The sequence below is a fragment of the Agelaius phoeniceus genome, chromosome 7 (genome assembly GCF_051311805.1).
Source record: "Agelaius phoeniceus isolate bAgePho1 chromosome 7, bAgePho1.hap1, whole genome shotgun sequence".
NCBI lineage: Eukaryota > Metazoa > Chordata > Aves > Passeriformes > Icteridae > Agelaius > Agelaius phoeniceus.
The window spans coordinates 33,863,513-33,878,762 of NC_135271.1; the positions used below are offsets into that span (position 1 = coordinate 33,863,513).

Consider the following 15,250-nt stretch of genomic DNA (forward strand, 5'->3'; position numbering starts at 1 on the left):
AAGGAATTTGGAGAGAGCAAAGAATTGAATCTTTTAGAGATAGCTTTTCCAAGGATTCCCCTTAGGACAAGCAGCTGAAACTGCACCATTTAGTCTAAGCTGAAACTAATTATTTCCCTCACAGATAAAACCTAAATTATTAAAATGGATGTTAGATAGCATAACAAATCTCATAACTACTTGAAAATAGTAGTAGAACTGTTTGTTTACTGAGCTCTCTGAACCTCAGTCATGTAGCAAAATACATGTGGAGGAAATGTTTTCAGTACCAATAGCTATTGTCCAGTGTCTAATAACCATTTATAAATCTGTGATTTGAAAATGTGTGAATTTTCATCCTCAGGTATGGAGGACCTTGCACTCAAAATGTAAAGGCAACCTTTAGCATTAGCTGGATAACCTATCTTGCAAGCAAAGAGGGAATTGTTGTTGCTCTGGTGGATGGCAGAGGGACAGCTTATCAAGGTGACAAGATTTTGCATGCAGTATATCGAAGACTTGGAGTCTATGAAGTTGAGGACCAAATCTCAGCAGTTAAGTAAGTAGATTATCTCCTTGTATAGCTGTTGTATTTGCATACCAAGAAGTAGTAAGGTGAAAGAAATATTGAATTCTCAGCCTTTCTTCTGAAGACTGGAGGTCTCCAGGATATAAGACGAAAACACTTGTAAAAATAAAATATTAGTGTTTGCTTGCTGTCAGTGAGGTTTTGTCTGGTATATTAAGTCCATATACCAGTAAGTCCACATTTGGACCTCACCACTTGCATTGCATAAGAGAATCATCAGAGGCTTCACTCCTAAGCCTAAAGAAATACAATTGTCAGTGGTGAAAGTTAAGCCAATTATCCATTTTTCTGAAGTTATTTCCTGTAGGGCAAGCCTGTCTCGGTGACCATAGAGATTAGCCAGAGATCCATAGGGATTTACCTCACTGATTAGCTAAAGGTTAAATGAGAATTCGGTAGCGAAACTGAAACTGACACAAATGTTCTGCAGGTCAATTAGTCACAAACCTGCATTCTGTGCTGTTGTAGGACAGTTAAGCACAGAAAGTACCTGAGGTCCCTTGATAAGTGTTCCCCAACAGCTGCTCCTTTGCATGAAAACACTTGAAAGTGTTCCAGGGGAAACCGATTCCCTATGCAGAGATTTTTGGGAGAAAGTGAAAGATGAGGATTGCCAAGAAAGATTGTCTTGTTAATTTTACAGATGTAGTAGCACTGCTAAAGTGAGCATTCAAAGAAGGGTTAGTTTGAACTCCACAGAGATGACTGCAAGGCAGGAATTTAGCCTAGCCTTTGGTATGGAATTTGGCCCATCAGAGCTAGATTGGATAGATTTCAGCGATATTAGAGATAGATAGATAGATAGATAGATAGATAGATAGATAGATAGATAGATAGATAGATGGATATGGACTTCCAGTCTATCTAGATAGATAGACTTCCAGGTGCAACAGTAAATACCCTATTTCCTCCAGACTCCACGAAGATACTAGAGTATCTTAGCTGGAAATTGGATGTAGCAACCCAGATTTTCACAGCTTTCTCTGCTTGTTTGAGAGCGCTGCCTGTACTTACAAGCGTGTGTGGGAAGGATATCTGTTCCTTCCTCTTTCTGCTTTGTGATAATTCATTTCTTCCTCAATGTTATAAATATAAATGCACCATTATCCTTTTCAGTGATAAATGAAACAGAATAGCTGTATATCATGCCAAGTTTTTCTATTATTCTGTTTTTTTATCTTGAAAATTTTAGGAGGAGTGGTATACTTCAAAATATAAGAAGAATGTTTCTATATGATTCTGAATCATTACTCAGACATAGAATATCAGAGGGAAACTAAATGGATTCTGCAGTTGCAAAATCTGCTGAGACAGGCCATGAAAAAATGACCTCAGACTTCACACTTCCCAGTTTTCTGTCAGCACCTAGACTAAATTTTTATTCAGTTAAATGTAGTGCGTTCCATCTTCCTGATCTAACACATGGATTAAGATGCATGATTTTTAGAGAGCCTCTATACTCTAGTGGGAAGTTCTTGGAGGGGGCTTTTACTGCAGGTGGAGCGCCAGGGATTACACAGTAATATAACAAAACTAAATAATTTTTTGGCTTTTCTAACTCTGTCCCACCCAGATAGTATCCCACGTTCTGGGTGTTGTCAGCCACTTGCCCTTGTCCTGGTAAATAAGGCTGCTGTGTTTCTGATGTGTATCAAAACTATTGTGTTTATCTGTCACTCTCAATCCTTTGTGGTCTTTTGCCTCATCTTCTCTTCTTTGCTGTTGCTAATATTTCCTTAGAAATACAGTCTCCACACTCTGATTCAGGGTATTTGTAGGAGACCTAATATTTATGGTTCTCTTTGACCTGTTTGACTCTTGAGAGCGTAAGAAGTTTTGCACCTTTTATACATTTCAAACTTATTACCTACTTGGAGCACTAGTAGATGATTCCTTCATTATTATTTTTTATTAAAGTAGCCATAAGAGCATTTTACTTTTCAGGCACATAAAAAACCGCTTATTTCTGCAGGGAATCCCTAATCTCCTCAGAAGTCAATACTGTTCCTGTTGAGAAATCAAAGTATTAACTCACTGTGACATCCATATGTTGGGTACCTTGCACGATAAAGTTTGAATGTTAATGGTAATCCTGCACCACTGGCACTAAAGCAATGAAAATTATCCTCATCCAGTGGAATAAAAATTATTATTATGAAAGTATTGATTTCAGTATTTTCTTTTCTTTCAGGAAGAATTCTTCCTCTTCCCTTTCAACACCTATTGATTGAATAGTTGATGCTTTGTAGAAATCAGGCATGCTATGTTGATTGTCAGTTTGCTCAAATTGGTGGGATGTGTGGAAAAAAAAGTGCAAGAAAAACTATTTTTTGCTAATTTGTTATTGTACTAGCAATTTTTTGTAATAATGCATTTATATCTGTGATTTTATTTTCCACAGAAAATTTATAGAAATGGGCTTTATTGATGAGAAACGAATAGCAATATGGGGCTGGGTAAGTGTTTGGAGTTTTTAGATCTATCTTTAAATAATCCTCCAGTATATTTTTATTATTATTATTATTATTATTATTAATATTATTATTATTATTATTATTATTATTATTATTATTATTATTATTATTATTCTTCCTGGTTCTGTCTTAAGTATATATAAAATTTCTTCTCCAAATATATGATGGTGTTGCCAAAGGGGGTGGTTCCTGCTGGTACTTAGATACATGCAACTGCAACAGTTCAAGCCCCCAAAAATGAACCTTTGGCAGCACAAGAGGGAATTTTGAAAAGCTCATGTCTAATACATTGTTTGGACTGGAAGTCAAGCCAAATTACGACATTTTATTTGGCTTTAGTTTTAACTTAGGAACTTACTGCCAAAATTCAAGTATTGTCCTTTCTGATCTGAGTTTAAGATAGTGAGAAAAGTCCTATGACTATCTCTCATCAGAAAATGTGACCCCTGCATCATCCTGAATCACTGTGTACTTGTCTGGCTTTACAATGGTCATCAGGGAGAAATCTGGATCTGAGAGCTTTACAACATTGACAGCTTCACCAAGACATGGAAAAATTGGGCAGTATGGGAGTCATTCCAAATTATTAGCCAGTCTATTTTTCATGTTTGCTTTTATCATGTATTTCTCTTTGTAATGCTCCCAGAACCTTTAATAGCCAGATATATTGCCTCATCTTAGACAGCACGTGAGCAGAGTTGCTAAAAATCTTTCTATGAAGCTTCTACCAACCAATATTTAAGTTACTTTGGTACAGTTACTACTGTAATACCAGAATAAAATGGGTATCATATGGTGAAATTAAATGACACAGATGCTTAGAAGTGAATAATTCTAAAGTGACATTAGGTAATTTAAGGTCTCAAGAAAATATTTTCTTTTTTAAGTCACATCATATTTTCTTTCACCACAGTGTTTCCAGAACCAACTAAGAGCTTGGACACGTTGTATTCCAGTAGTGCATATAATATTAAAATAAAGGCACTACTGCCAAACCTGTCAACCTTTTCTTCCAATTTATTTGCAATTTATTATACCATTTCTTAGTCTGTAAGCTTTGAAAGGAGTTGAAAGCTGTTTTCTTATTTGTAGGCTGCAGATTGGTGAATGTGCATGAACTTGTGCTTTCAGACTCAACAAACTCTTCAAGATGGCAAAAGCTCTTAAATAACTACTAAAGTAATTTGGCTTGTGAACTCTCTCAGCCTGTTACACTGAACATATTTATCGCCCAATCCTAATCCCTTACTTTTTAGCCTTGTGGACTGATTTTTTGAAAGATCAAATGAGCAAATCAGATGAGTTGGAAAAATTCTACTAATTAGTGTTTCTACTACTATATCCCTCACTATCATTCCAAGCTGAAAAGTCAAGAGGATGGACTAAGTTAACTTCTGTACAAAAAAAAAAAATGCTTATTTCCCTTAGTCTTTCATATACTACTGAAGTAATCTTCAGAATTTTTCATGACACGCCATACTTTTATCCCTTCCTCCATTCCAAAGTAAACAGAAACCCATTATTTTGCAAAGACCTTATATGAGTTTTTCCAACTTCAGTTCCACATCCTGTGGAGAGCCAAACCAAAGGCTTCTTATTTACATTATTTTCCTGTCTCAGCAGCTAGCCCCATTCAGTTTCACAGATCTATTCTTATATCTAGGTTTACTTACTGCTTTACCCTTCTTATGGCCGGGAACTTATTCTTCCTTTCTGGGTCCCAGTTTGAGGAATCAGGCCAGAAAATACCAGGAACAGTGGCAGGCAGCCATAGGGAAGAATTGCTCCATCCTGAAGTAATGAGTATATTTATTAGTACTGATGACTGGGTCAGTTCAACATGCTGATCTTTAGCAAAACCTAGGTAGTTTGTTAAGGGAGGGAAAAAAACCTCTAACTCTTCTTGGAGGTGCACCTTGAAAGGATGAGAGGCAATGAAAACAAGCTACCAGAAGGAAAGTTTCTGTTTGGTTTTAGGGAAAAAAATATGACAAAATTGATCACTGTTAAAGCAGATAGAGTGGAGAGGATGTGTACTATGGATGAGACTGCAATCAGTGTCATTTCTGTGTGAAGTTAGTCCTGTTTTGAGCTATAGGCTGCATTAGATTACCGTGAAGGATGCTACAAAATTCAATTTCTCTGTGACTGTAAGTGGTAATGAAAACGGTGATAAACATTGAAGAAGCAGCAAAAAAAAAGAAATTAATTTGTCTAATCTGTCTCACAAGAAATTACATCAGATCCATTTGATATCAATAAATTAATTTCAAAAAACCCTCAACCTTTTGTTATTTTGTCCTCCATGCATGCAAAGCAAATTAGTTCATTTGGAATTAGTTTATATGAGTTTAATTCAGAAAACAGAATGATACTTCACCAGTAATTTTAAACCGTCTGTGATTTCCTCCTAGTCCTATGGTGGCTATGTAACTTCTTTGGCACTTGGATCTGGCAGTGGAGTATTTAAATGTGGAATGGCTGTGGCTCCTGTTTCCAGCTGGGAATATTACGGTATGGAAACTTGTCATAAATACTGACTTGGAAAGCAAGATGTAGCATTTAATGACTTCTTAAATTAAACCATCGCAGGAGACTGGCAATTTGAAACATAAAGACATTCAAATTACCTAGATTTAAAACTTTTAAGACCTTAAGTTTAATGTTTTTCTTGCTGAAAATAACTGAGTGCAACTGGCAGTTTGGAACTGATTTTGTCACAAAGAAGGTATGTCTGGATAATTCCATATGCACTTCTAAAACAGTAAGTGTATAAAGCCCTCTCAATAAACTGCTATTAAGGAGTGATCTGCCTTAAAGTCCTATTAAAGCATTATCACTGAATTCAGAAACAGCTGAACTGATTTATCTGCCAGCAACAGAATCATAGTACATTTCAACTTCTGAAACCACAGATGACCTGTGTCAGGAATCAGTATTTCTGATGACTGCAAAGTTGTTTCCAAAAAGCAGCGGAAAAAGTGAAAGACTATTGTGTTCAATATAATATTTTTTAATTTAATACTTTTCCCTCTAAATGTTTCTCAGCCATGCCTGTATTGTTGTACAATATGTACAATACATATTCTTATTTATATTTATGGAATTAGGCTGCAAACTGTTGAGAGGAAACAACACTGGGTGTATATTCCCAAGGCCTTCCTGTGTGAATAAAGCAGGCACATACTCATACTTGCCGACCTGCTAAGCTTTTGGCATGGTGTTAAGGAACCTTAGTGTAAAAAAAAATCATGGCATGAATATTTTCAATGAGTAAAATGTAGCACTTTGAACACATTTACTTAGCATATGGTCGTTTTCTAAGAAGTCTTGGTTATGAGAAAAATTTTTGGTTAAATGGGAAAGATTCCTTCCCTGACTGCTAGCACAGACATTCCTTGTATTTATGGTGTTTTGCAAACAAAGGGGAAAATATTTGTATGACACAGGAAGCATAGTCTTCGTGTTTTCGCTGGCATCAAGATTTTTTTAAGGCATTTTTACTCATGATCACAAAATTATTTCTAGAATGCAGGCATAAAGCACTGCTTTCGCAAAAGTCCCTTAATAAAAGACATGTTATAAAAATTTGTCCCAGCATCAAAATTCAAATGAAGTTTTTAAGTTGAAGCAGATTAGACCTGCACCATTGCAATCTCTACATCAGCTGAATTTTCAGGTGGCAATTAAAGAATCTTGCTGAAAACACACTGTAAAATCCAAACAGGCAAATGTACCTCCACTAAGGAAGGAAGGAAACATGAGTCATAAGTTTTGGCAAACAGATCATGTTACCATTAGGGTGAACTGTGTTAGGAGCAAAACTACAGGATGTTAGCTCCTTGAGTCTCCAAGTAGTATCAGTATGTCATAGGATGTACTGGCCCCTAGAGCTTCTAAATTCTGTCCAGCCCTCTTTTGGATGCACAGATGAGATTCTGGGCCAAAATCTTTTGTCAGAAACTGTCCCACCCCCCTCCATTTTGAGTCAGAGCTGAACAGTTATAAGATGGAAAGGAAGGTTCCATTCAGGGACAATGTATAGTTAAAATCATTGTATCTGTGACTGTTTTATTAAAATTTATTTAAATTCATCTGCTTTTCCTTCCTCAATAATTGACAAGCTGAATCTTCCACTTAGTCATTATAATGCAATTCTGCTGACCTTTGTGGACTTGTTGTAGCTATACTGGTAGTAGAGGGTGGAAAAATTGGCTCAGAATACTGTAGAAATGCCAGCCATTCAGAAAGAGTCTATTTTATTGAAAACTTAAGCCCAATATGGTTGTTTGACACTGTGTTGACAACAGATATTGCACATTTTCTGTTTTCATGGAATGATAAAGGATTTTGATAAAAGATAGGCTACTTAAATTTTTTTGGTACTTATATTACAAATTATCTTCAGAAGCCTTGCTTGGCTGATGTGGGAGACATAGTACATGTCTTTAGCTCTCAGAGGTAGCACATGTAAACGATACATAATAAACTATGGGAACATGAGTATATTGATTCATTTTCTTTTCCTGGGAGGACTCTCATTTCTATTTTTTAACAAAAAGTTGTTCTGATACAGTGTATCAAACTGAACAAGATAGACAATCCCAATTCCTTAATGATTACAATGGCCATCACCTGTCTTTTGAGAGGAAAAGATAACAACTCTTCTTTGTCAGAAAGCCCTGACTTCCTTAAATAAATAAAGTTCTTGTAATTCTGCAGCTTAACTGCTCAATATGTGTCAGTTCCTCCTTCAAGGCAAGGTCATAAAGAAAGTAATCTTCTGGTAGTAGCAGCTGCTGTGTCAGTTTTCCATAAATTTTCATAGCAGCTCCTAGTTAAATTACAAATACCAAGGCAGCTCAAAGAGAGATGTTTCCACTGATTTCTTAATGATGGATACTGTTCAGTTATTCACATTTATTTTGTCAAATCTGTTACCAGTCTTTGTTGTAGTTAGAAAAAGGAATTGGACAGAGACCTGGAAAGCAATGGGCCACCTTTTCATTCATGCCTGCATCTTTTCCTGCTCTCTCTAGTTGCTGCATATATGCATTCAATAGGAAAATGACAACATGCATACCCATATTTACTGTAAATGCACATACAAATCCTCATCTCCTCTTTTTAAGGTGTCAGAATTAGTCTGTGTCATCTTTCCACCATGCACTCATATTGGCTCATTGCCTTATTCAACTGGCTTCTGGAGTTCAACCCAACAGCATAAAGCCATATAAATTAATTGCCTTTATCCCCAAAACCCAGATGAGTATAAAACCACTATTTCTGCAAAGATGGTTTGGAGAACAGTAAATAATTAGCCTTCATAGCTGATTTTTAAAATATGTGAAAATTTGATGTATTATGAGGAAGCCAAGAACAGACACAGTTAAACATCGTTTAATTCCTATGTGTCACTGAAGCCACAAAATATCTGCACTTTCTTTACCTATAGCTTTTTTCTTCTTTAATTTCAGCATCAATCTACACAGAACGATTTATGGGTCTTCCTATAAAGTCCGATAATCTTGAGCACTATAAGGTGAGAATTCTGTTTCTGTGCTGTTCTGCCTTAAATTTGAATAACACTTCTATGGGTAAGTGGAACTGTGATGAAATAAAGTGGCTCAGCAGCTCTCATGGTACAGTCCTGTGGAGGAATGGCTACGTGACAGGGGCTACGTTCTGGTCTAAGAATCAGGAGGATGCAGCTAATTTGGGTCTCTGCACTTGCAAAACACTGTGTCCTTGAGCTTAGCTGTAGTACAATAATACGTAGTGAGAGAGACATGAGAAAAGAAAGATGTAACCTCTAAGGTATGAAGAAGAGCTGATACTGTAGTATAGCCAATAAATTGCTTAGCTTGCAGAATATATATGAGCTTATTACTTGTTGTGCATAAAAGTCTGATGCTCTCTTCAATAAACGAAGCTTGCTAAACACTCATATTGAGTGTCCAAGTTTCCCTCACCACGACACAGTCCTTTTGTAGCAAAACTACTGCCATGAAATTCTTATCTCCATAATTAATTGTAGGCTTGTATTTATAAATCCCAAAAAAGCTAAATGGAAGTCCTTATTTTCTTACTTGGACAAATCATACTGTTCTGCCAGTGCTAACCATTAGCCTAGAAAAGAACTGAAGTGAGAGGGATTAAAATGTTGATGTTAATAAGGTTTTGGTTGGTACTGTTAGCTGAGATATGCAAACTGCTTCATCCAAATTTAGCTCTCTGATAATAAGATCATAAGCATACTAAATGATCAGAGCAGCTTCCCCTACCTAGAACAGTTTGCCATTCTTTTCTTCACATTGATAGGAAGTCTGTAGTTTCCTCTAGCAGCACACACCAGCTCTGGCTACAGAGAGGCCTGAGTTAACATCCAAGAACTTAGTGGAAACACTTCTGTTAAAGATTTGGATCGTGTTCTGGTACGTATTTCCATCCCAACTCGAAGAACAGAAACACTCGAACCAAACAGCCCTGGTGGAGCTGTCTGGGTCGCCAGGAATTAGAGCATTCTGGGAATGACATGACTAGTGCTGTTCTTTGTATGAATTGGCCCATAGAAAAGACACTAAATATCAAATCTGTTTCTGATAGTGTAGAGACATTTGTGACAGCACAGAAAGCTACCTGCTGCAAGCCAAGCCTTGCACAGGGACCTTCTATGGACAGATATCATCAATATGGTGCAGATTAATATTTTTTCTTCTGGTAGTGCTTTTCAGAACACGTGCAAATGATGTAAGAAAAAAACAGTATTTATTTATAGGTATTCCTGTCCTGAAGCCAAAGTCACAGATCACAGATGCACAGAATAATTTAGTTTGAAAAGACTTCTGAGATCATCAGATCCAGCCATTAACCCTACATTGCAAAGTGCACCACAAAACCATGTCCCCAAGTGCCACATCTACACATCTCTAAAATACCTTCCCAGATGGTGACTCAACCACTGCCCTGAGCAGCTTGTTACAATGCTTGACAACCCTTTCCATGAAGAAATTTTTCCCCATATCCAGTCTAAACCTCCTCTGGCATAATTTGAGGCCATTTCCTCTTGTCTGGTTGACTATTGCCTGGGACAAGAGGCCAACCCCCACCTGGCTAAAATATATCTTCAGGGAGTCATAGAGAATGTTAAGGTCCCTCCTGAGCCTCCTCTTCTCCAGGCTGAACACCCTCAGCCATTCCTCGGAAGACTCACTCTTCAGACCCTCCCCAGCTCCATTACCCTTCTCAGGTTACACTCCAGCACCTCAGTGTCTGTGTTGGGCCCAAAACTGAACGCAAGATTTGGGGTGCGGCCTCACCAGTGCCCAGTAAGGGGGATGATCACTTCTCTGGTCCTGCTAGCCACACTAGTTTTGGTACAGGCGAGGATGGCTCTGGCCTTCTTGGCCACCTGGGGATGCAGTGGCTCATGTTCAGCTGTTTCAACCAATACCCACAGGTCCTTTTCTACCAGAGAGCTTTCCAGCCACCCTTCCACATGGCCCCCAGTGCTGCATAGGGGTGGTTGTGACCCAAGAGCAGGACATGGCACTTTCCCTTGTTGAACCTCAGACAACTAGCTTTGGGTCATTGATCCAGATCGTTCAGATCCCGCTGTAGAGACTGATATATATATATATATCTATATATATATATACACATATACAGCCTTGTACATGGTTTCTATTCTCAGATTGATATGAAGCCACTGCTGTCATGTCAGTTCAACCGTTTGTTTTTTTACTAGGTAATGAAAGCCTTTCAGCACTATAAATAAGTGGTTTAAATTAAAGTTGCTGAACTGTTCTTTTTTCCTCTCAACAGAATTCAACTGTGATGGCAAGAGCAAAGAATTTCCAAAATGTAGAGTATCTTCTCATCCATGGAACAGCAGATGGTGAGGTTTGCAAATGGCAGAACAAACACAGAGCCAGAATCACTTTGTTTGAAAAACATTAAGCATCTATCTTTGATTGGGTCAGGACTTAGATCTTTGGTAGATTTCCATATGACCTATCATAAGATGCTTACTCGTTCTTAGTAATGTCAACTGTATCACTTGATAATTAGTGGACACAGCTAAATGCACTATAACTTTATGCTTTGTGGTATTAACGTGTTTCAACAGACAATCTCTTTTTTTTTCTTTTCAGATAATGTACATTTTCAGAACTCAGCACAAATTGCAAAAGCTCTGGTTAATGCACAGGTGGATTTCCAGGCAATGGTAAATAATAGACTATTTTTCATTTTGAAAAGTGGTTCATAACTTTATCAATAAGCTTATCTGTGTTTTTAACTACCCTGTTCAACTGAACATGCTTCAAAATTTGGCAATTGCTAGTGCATTTGTTATCCTTCGTAAACAACTTCTCAATTTCTTCCCCAAATGATTTTTCCGCTCTTTTTTTTTTCTTTGCCCTTTGCATGCTAGCAGGATTTTCCTCTTGTCAAGAATAACTTGGAGGCTTTTAAAATGAGCCAGGGAGAAGAATAAGAATTCAGCCTCCTTATAAGTGTTTTTGATACCGGGTAAAAGAGGAAGGTGAAAGAGCTGAGTTCTGGGGCCAAATTGTCACTAGTTATGAAAGAGTCTATCTTGAATTGGACTTGCCTGCGACAGACAAGAAGTGAAACAAGCAAAAAGGGTGTAAGGTATCCAAATATATATCCAGAATCAGCAAAAAAAAAGTTCTCTGAAAGACTTGCATAGGATAGCAGGCACAGGCAGAGAGAGAAACACATAGGCAAGAGGTTGCAGGATATAAAGGAGAAATAAACAGGGGAAATGTAGATCTGGTTTATATGCTAACCTCTGCTTCCAAACCCTTTTCTTCAGGGCTAATAACCAAAGTGTTTGCCTGCTATCAAGTATACTGATCTTCTGCCCGAGTCTGGTTTCACAGGGCCATGAACTCCCCAAAAAGGGATAACAGAGGTTTATAGGCCCTTTTGTGTGTTACACATTTTCTGCCTCCTTTGCTGATCTTTAGCAAATCTGGGTTATATCTTAAGTATCTGGAATACTGTATGCAGATGTAGTCATTCTGGTTCAGCTACAGTGGAATGGCAGATATTTCTGAGTTAGCATAATTCATATGTGTGTTTTATTTCCAGATCATCACTCACAAGGTTCATGGCCCTGCTATAAAGCAGATTGTTTTGGATAGAACTTAAACAACATTTAGCTGAAATCTTGTTGCTTAGAGCTCAGTACTTATTCCTAAGCAGGACTCTTACCCTTATTACCCAGGCCATGCAGCAGGCCAAGGGGATTTCATCCCTAGCAGCATCTCAAGGCTCTTTTGCCTGACTTGATACAACTGGCCTCTAAGTACTGAGGCAGTAATGCTTACTCTTAAATAACAGAAGGCTTAGAAACTTTTTTTTCAGCAAGAATAAGAATATATTGGGAACTGATGAAAAATAAAATTATCAGGTTCCTCATTTTTCTTGAGCCATCCACTTCCTTATGTGTATCAATAAAATACATTTCTTTGTATTTTGTTTGACTCTTGCAGAATTGAAAACATGACATAAGGGGTTTATGTTTTGTTTTTGCTTTTTCTTTCAGTGGTATACTGATCAGAACCATGGAATTCCAGGCCTTTCCAGCAAACATCTCTACACACATATGACCCACTTCCTCAAACAATGCTTTTCTTTGTCAGAATAAGTAGGTTACTCAGAGCATGCTAAGGCATCTGAGACATCTTTGGGAGAATGAAAAGACAGCAGTGCCCAAGTTGTCTAGTGTTCAGGTGAATTGATCACAGGAACTTTGAAATTTTAAACTTCATGTTTACATCCACTTTTGATATTGTATATTAGCAAATGTTACGGTAACAAATGTTTTGACACATTTGATATCTTTTGACAGAAGAAATAAAATCAGAATGTAAAGGGTCTTGTGCATCTATTGCTGACTTGCTTAAACTTACATTCTGCAGTCCAAGAATGGTGCTTCATTGCAAATACACATTGTCAGATTAATATGGTTGCATTTGTTAACTAGAACTGTAAAGTGGGAAAGGACAAAGGAAGCACTGCAAGCACCTAATTAGCATTCTAACAAGAACCAGTTTCTCAAAATTGATTTCCAACCTTTTGTAAAGAATCCAAAAAGACATAGGAACACACAATATTTAACACTGAAGTTTGGATACCTATTGACAGTATTGAATGTGTTCAAATTTTATTCAACTCTTATTTGAAACCTTGATTCTGCAAAACTCTCAGTGTTCAGGTTTAAACATGAAAGCAGGACACTCATAATAACTATCATATATCAGTGGGTTTTTCACCTGTATTCAAAGTACGTGAGCCATATTGACCTGTTTTTAATTTCTAATCATCACCTCAGCATTCAAATTGATCTCAGTGTCATTCATCACAGACTGGAGGGGAAGGATCAAAGGATTGTGCAAGCTTTCTTTGTTTTGTTTCTAGTGCAACAATTTTAGGGAGTCTTTAAAAAATGGTGGAAGCTAAAAATTATTGGAATACTTGTATTCTTTTCATTAGTAATTAAATCAGTCCTGTCATAATATAAGAATATTAACAAGATAATTGGCAAGAGATCCATTGTAGATTAAACAATTGCTTGGTCATGTGTTTAATTAGTCTACTGCATAAGAACCATGGTCTTTCTGACACAATCTCTGCTATTAGCTGTTGAGAGTGCAAAATAACCTAAAATAGATTGTGTTGCCTTCCCACAAAGCAAGCTGCTTCATAACTCTCAGTCAGAGACCAGTTGCTGCTTCTTTGTGGAAAAGCAAGGGGTTTCATTTGACTTTCTTGACAAAAACATGGGGTTTGGCCAAAATAATTAAAATGTGGAAGTAATTTGCTATGTAACAGCTTCCTTCGTTTGTTAATGGCAATATCAAATCTGATTTTCCACACATGAGAACATTCCTTAGATACATCTTTATGCAAATGTAGTTGCCAAGCTGTTTGTAATGGTTAAATTATACTTTGATGGGAACTCTTCAGAAAATACTCAATTAGTTCAGGTTTTTTTGGAAATGCTGCCAATTACGTGATGTTAATGAGCTTTTTGTTGGTAATGTAATTAAAATTCAACTGCTATAATGGCTAAAGGAAAAAATTATAGCTGTAAGAAAGTTAAAATTAAGCAAATATAACATGAAGTGGGCCTAATTAGATGCTGATTATATGGTCCTATGTGCATTTGCTGCACACAACAGTAGTCTCAGAAATATGGTTATCTTACAAATAAGGAATACAATTCAGTTGAAATACTGAAATTTAATTCTCAATTTGTTCTATTGATACAACACCATGGAAATAATTGTAATCTTGTGGTGAAAGAGAGAAAAATTAAGCTCTTATCTGAGATGCTTATAGGTTTAAGATACCTGAATATGTCAATGAGAACCTAAGTAATTTCCAAAAAAGCATGGTATCAATCTCACATAAATATCAATATATTAAGGTCACTTTCAATTTCTTCACCTTTATTTTATTTATTCTATTGAAAATCATCTAAGTTCTGGAAATCTGGGCAGATAGATTGGCCCTTTGTCGGTACTGTAAGTAATAAAATGATGCAATGTGTTGTTCACACCCTGCCCACAGGTCTCTTGTCTGAAGCTTTTGGAAGTATTTGAAATAAGGGACATTTCAGGAAAATCAGTCGAATAAAATAACAGAAGGTATGTCTTTCTCAAGTGGTGCATTAGCTATTTCATTATTAATCTGCCCTGAGGTCTGTTTGTTTCCTAAGGCAATCATAATACACATCTTCCAAACTGTTCACCATCTACTTTGGCTTGTAGGCAGCAGTTGTGGGGATAAAAAAAAAAAATAAGTGCAGTTGCTGCCAACATTTTTCCTTCATTGTTTTTCACGTTGTTAATTTCTTTGCCTTACACAGTGTTCTTGCCAAAGAATGGGAATATGTCTCCAGCAGAGTGTGACATTTACACTGAATTGCTGAAATAATGTCTAACCTCAAAGCCTTATGATAGAGCAACCATGTGTTTTGATGACCTGGGAGAAAATGTCCTAGGATGCTGTGAGTGTCAAAAAAACCCTCTTAAAAATACATCAACATCAGATTGCTGGCTGGGCTTGTGCTTATAGCAGGTAATATCACAGTCAGTCACTAGAAAGGGTCCAGAGTACTGCAAACATACCCTTGTACTCTAACAGAATCACAGAATGCTTGGGGTTGGAGGGG

At 37.0% G+C, this 15,250-nt stretch overlaps 1 protein-coding gene across 1 annotated transcript in view; it reads left to right on the forward strand.

Annotated features, from left to right (window-relative positions):
• FAP (fibroblast activation protein alpha) overlaps positions 1-14,632 on the forward strand; it is a 39,161-nt gene extending 24,529 nt beyond the window's left edge. Inside the window, exons 20-26 of the mRNA XM_054636628.2 lie at positions 344-538; positions 2,970-3,024; positions 5,457-5,556; positions 8,520-8,584; positions 10,867-10,939; positions 11,196-11,269; positions 12,617-14,632. Coding sequence (XP_054492603.2) covers positions 344-538; positions 2,970-3,024; positions 5,457-5,556; positions 8,520-8,584; positions 10,867-10,939; positions 11,196-11,269; positions 12,617-12,718 — 664 coding nt within the window. The 3' untranslated portion in view covers positions 12,719-14,632. The remainder of the gene's footprint in view (positions 1-343; positions 539-2,969; positions 3,025-5,456; positions 5,557-8,519; positions 8,585-10,866; positions 10,940-11,195; positions 11,270-12,616) is intronic.
• The last annotated feature ends 618 nt before the right edge of the window (positions 14,633-15,250 follow it).